We start from the raw sequence: 5012 nt of genomic DNA, 5'->3' as shown, positions 1-5012 counted from the left end.
TGATCTGGTCGCCCTCCCCCCCGCCGTAACATCGGGGGCAGAGGACATGTCTATTATAAGCTACAACGAAAAACATCACAAGATCGGCGCCGGTCGGACCGATGACGAGGTCATGTCTTTGTACGAATCGTGGCTAGTTGAACACAAAAAAGTGTACAACGCTTTGGGAGAAAAAGATAAACGTTTCCAGATCTTTAAAGATAACCTTAAATACATCGATGAACATAACGCTATGCCGGAGAAAAGTTATAAATTGGGTTTGACTAAGTTTGCTGATCTGACCAACGAGGAGTATAGGTCGATTTATTTGGGTACTAAGCCTGATGCTGGACGTAGGTTGTCGAGTAGACAAAGTGATCGGTATGCTCCGAAGGTCGGAGATAGGTTGCCGGAATCTGTTGACTGGGTGAAGAAAGGTGTGCTTGTTGGTGTTAAGGATCAAGGACAATGTGGTATGTGTACCTTTTACTTGTTTTTGTTTCACTTTTTATTAGTACTTTACTTATTTTCTGAAAAGTATTGATTATCATTTATGACTTTGTTGATTATAGTTGAAAGTGTTTTTCATTTATTTATATTATAATAAATCCGATATACTTCATGTGCTACTATTTAAATTTCAAACAAGCGAAAAGTATGGAATAATAAAATTAGCTTATGAAAATAGGATCCTTTTTTATCACTTTGTTTATTTTGATTTATCCAATTTTTAGATAGGTTGATCTGTGCTAAAAATTTAACCCAATCCCAAATTAGTGAATTTTGTTAGTTTGATGTGCTAAGAGAAGATATTACTCCATTTAAATAATAAAATAACACATCTTGAGTTATGCCATTTGAATTCAAATACTTTTGGACAGATCCTTTACTAATTCAATCTATTTAAATATTTAAGTCAACCTATCCATGTGAGACCTTAGCTATATATAGACTGAACCTGAATGGACAATTTTTTTGATCTATTATTATTATTATTATTGTTGTTGTTGTTACTATTATTACTAGTATTATTATCCATTAATTTAAATTAATACGAAAAAATCTCCTCAGTAAATAAAACACTAGGTGATTGCTTATTGATCCTTCATTATTAGATAATAAATAGTAATACATATTACATATTAGAAGGAGGAAATGGTTCAACCTACATATTTTACCGTTCGAATAGAAAAACAATAATCTCTTAACAAATATTATACTTTATTTTTAGATCTTTATCTGTAAAAATAAAAATAATTTTTTCTCGAGAAATTTAACATATAATGAATCACAAAATGAATTGACAACCAAAATAGTCCAAATACTCTTTGTTTTAATTTCTTCTTGTCTTTTTCTTTTCACCGTCATTATTTATGAATACCAACTGGTCAAACGTCATAACTATAAACAGCAAAACTTGCCACATGAATCATATGATAGAAAAAGCCTATGTTATAACTCATCAGTGACTAATTTGTATTGTAAAAAAGTAATGTTCGAATGTGCAATTATTAAGGGATATTTATAAAAAGCAATTTGTATTTGTTAGAATTTTTTTTTTATTAAAGTTATTGGTCAATAATTAATATTTTCAACTCAATCATACCTAATATTCCATTGTTATTCTTAAATTATAACTATAGATTAGGTAGCATTCCCAATTACACTTTTGGTGGGGGGGAGGGGACAAGTACATATGGGGTTGGGGAGATTTTTAATGCTATTCTAATTGAGTGGGTACATGTGTTCTCCTTCCTACTCGAGAAACAATTTGTTTGACCCAATGGGAAATATTCTAAGCAAATATTATTTGAAGTTTTATTTTTCTCGAACTACTTAAATTTTTAACTTATATTTAAAACTATACTTTTAAAATCTTATTGAAATAAGAAGAATTGCAACTTATAGTATTTTCGTATAATTTTTAAGTAACTTAAGTTTAATTTTAAATTAATTCAAATTAATATAAATTTGAAGATTGATCAAATTGTCTTTTAATGAACAAAATGTTACAATTATTATGGGACGGAGGTAATTGATCAATAAAATTACCTGGTACTTGTGTTCGAGGGCAGAGCTAGAGCCTAGAATCCAATGTATGGACTCGGCAAACTCTATATATTTATTAAAACAATCTTCTAAATATACTAGATGTGATTGTCCTAGTATTTAGACTAGTGGTGGCAAATGGACAGGTTGGGTCAAATTTGGGCGGGTTGAAAATGGGTCAACAAAAAATGAATAATAATTTAACCCGTCTATATTTGATATGGGTAAAAATGGATTGGGTAAAATATTAGTTTATCCATATTTTCATGAGTAAATAGTACTCTACTTAGAATTCAATATGGAGAAAATATTTTAGTCTTTTTTTAGATGAAAAATATTGAAAATGATTCATTTAGTTTTATTGTATCACAAAAGTAAAAAAAAAATCCTAAATTGTCAATATAAAATAAATTTATGTAATAACAAGGGGAAAACATTTTTTGATTTCAAAGTAAATGAATAGTTGCATTTTAGGACAAAAACATGCTTAATGCACTTTAAGGCTTAAGCAATGTCAATACTAATACATGATTTGCTTATTTTACACTATTGTTTATTATCCAATATAAAATTAAACAAATATAAAAATATAATTATAATTAACAAAAGAAATGTACATTTAAAATATATATTTTTGGAGGGTCAAAAACTTCACCTTTTCAATTATAGGGAAAAATAATTAGTTCTATAGAAGAACATAAAAAGGAAGAGAAGTTGCAATTTTTTTTAGTGATATTATGAATTTTGAGTGAATAAAAGTTAGAAGCTTAACCCATTTGGCTAATCCATATTTTACCCATAGTTTACCTATATTTTTATGGGTATCAACCCATATTTTACCCATGTAAAAAGTCACTCACTCAACCCATTAAAATATGGGCTCATTTTGCCGGCACTAATTTAGTCCAATAAATTAAAGTTCAAATTCTAGGTCTGCGATGTCTATGTTGGTAGAAAATGTAATTTAATTTTCACGTTTGGAAAATGAAACAGGGAGTTGCTGGGCTTTCTCAGCAGTTGCTGTCATTGAAGCAGTAAACAAGTTAAAGACTGGAGATTCGATCTCATTATCCGAGCAGGAGCTGGTAGATTGTGATACTTCTACGAACTCTGGTTGCAACGGTGGTCTCATGGACTATGCTTTTGAATTTGTTATAAAAAATGGAGGACTAGACACTGAAGAAGATTACCCCTACACTGGCAAGGATGGAAGATGTGACCAAACAAGGGTCAGTTAATCATTCTGAGCCTTTAAGGGATTCTTGGAAATGAAACTAATTACCAAGTTATGACGATTAAAGAATTTTTATTTTTATTTTTGTTTTAAACAATTGCAGAAGAATGCCAAGGTTGTCACCATTGACGGGTATGAAGATGTTCCTAAGAATGATGAACAGGCAATGAAAAAGGCTATTGCAAGTCAACCCGTCAGCGTTGCTATTGAAGCTGGTGGCAAAGACTTCCAGCACTATAAATCGGTAAATAATCTTTACTTCAGACTGTCCTAGTCGTTAATAAAGATATCTTTTGATCGAATTAGGTAGTGTTCTTGTTTCAATCAAGGATCTAATTACGTACACGATTTTTTGTATGATCATATTCTCATGCCTCCGAGGTAGATTGAGATGGACATGATCAATGGGTACCTAATATTTTAGGCACAAAACATTTTAGTGAAAAGTCACTATAAAGTCGACAAATATTTCCATAATTTCAAAAAGTGTTAAGAACGTTATATACATGTTAAATTTAAATCTTGAATCCACGTGTGCTGCAGGGCATCTTTTCTGGGAAATGTGGTGCAGCAGTGGACCATGGTGTGGTTGCAGTGGGATATGGTAGCGAAAATGGCATGGATTATTGGATTGTGAGGAACTCGTGGGGTGCTTCCTGGGGAGAACATGGCTACCTCAGGATGCAGCGAAACATTGCCAACCCTAAGGGTTTGTGTGGTATTGCTACAGGTGTTTCTTACCCTGTCAAGACAGGCCAAAATCCCCCGAAACCAGCTCCATCTCCTCCATCGCCAGTCAAGCCACCCACTACTTGTGATGATATGTACAGTTGCCCATCAGGAACAACGTGCTGCTGTGTCTACGAGTACTATCACATGTGCTTTGCTTGGGGTTGCTGCCCTATGGAAGGAGCTACTTGCTGCAAGGACCATAACAGTTGCTGCCCACATGATTATCCTGTCTGCAATGTTAAAGCCGGCACCTGCTCAATTGTAAGTGATCCCTACTTTGTAATTGTATGACGCACACAATATGATGGTTTCCTTTATTAACCCGATTTTGTTTTTGTTGGTACAGAGCAAGAACAACCCTCTTGCAGTCAAAGCAATGTCACACATTCTTGCCAAACCTATTGGATCCTTCAGCAATCAGGGAATGAAGAACACTTTTACTTGAAATGTCTCCAATGGGAACGCAAATTCGCCCATTATGTCCGTAACACTGAATTTGCAAAACCTCATTTCCAGCTGAAAGTTTATAGACATAGGTGATTCAAAAAGCAGAGGATAACAGAGTTTCTGCTGCTGCTGATTTCTTGTTTAGTGCTTGTCACAATGCACTAGAACAATATTGAAAGAAGAGTTCATTGTTCTCCTGTTTCTGATTTATGTAAATATTTCCTTATTCCTTCATCAGGATGACTAATCTGGTACTTTCACCATGTAGTTTATTATTCCATGTGGTGCTTGTATTTTCATTTCACTAATAATATCAAAGACTATATTGCTCATATCTTTCGATACACTCTTTCTAACCTCTTTTCGCTCGTATGTTATAGCTATCACAAATTATTTGTCATTTTAGAAGTTAAATATTATTTTTTTCGTTTTACCCTTAGTAGGAAACTAAAGAACACAAACGTTTCAATTGCGGGGTGATGACACATAAATAGAATAAATATTGAATAAAAAAGAGATTATGTCTACATAAACAAGGATAAAATATGCAAAAACTCTTCCTAACACATAA

General features: G+C 32.8%; 1 protein-coding gene across 1 annotated transcript in view; it reads left to right on the top strand.

The window, feature by feature from the left end:
• The window catches only part of LOC102586404 (low-temperature-induced cysteine proteinase), a 5087-nt gene extending 312 nt beyond the window's left edge, over window positions 1-4775 (top strand). Inside the window, exons 2-6 of the mRNA XM_015312063.1 lie at window positions 21-452; window positions 3022-3257; window positions 3366-3506; window positions 3806-4255; window positions 4341-4775. Of these exons, the coding sequence (XP_015167549.1) occupies window positions 21-452; window positions 3022-3257; window positions 3366-3506; window positions 3806-4255; window positions 4341-4439 (1358 nt within the window). The 3' untranslated portion in view covers window positions 4440-4775. The remainder of the gene's footprint in view (window positions 1-20; window positions 453-3021; window positions 3258-3365; window positions 3507-3805; window positions 4256-4340) is intronic.
• The last annotated feature ends 237 nt before the right edge of the window (window positions 4776-5012 follow it).

This window comes from Solanum tuberosum, unplaced genomic scaffold, assembly GCF_000226075.1.
Source record: "Solanum tuberosum cultivar DM 1-3 516 R44 unplaced genomic scaffold, SolTub_3.0 scf00184, whole genome shotgun sequence".
Lineage (NCBI taxonomy): Eukaryota > Viridiplantae > Streptophyta > Magnoliopsida > Solanales > Solanaceae > Solanum > Solanum tuberosum.
Note: the sequence above shows the minus strand (reverse complement) of the source record. Positions and strands in the feature narration are given on the sequence as shown.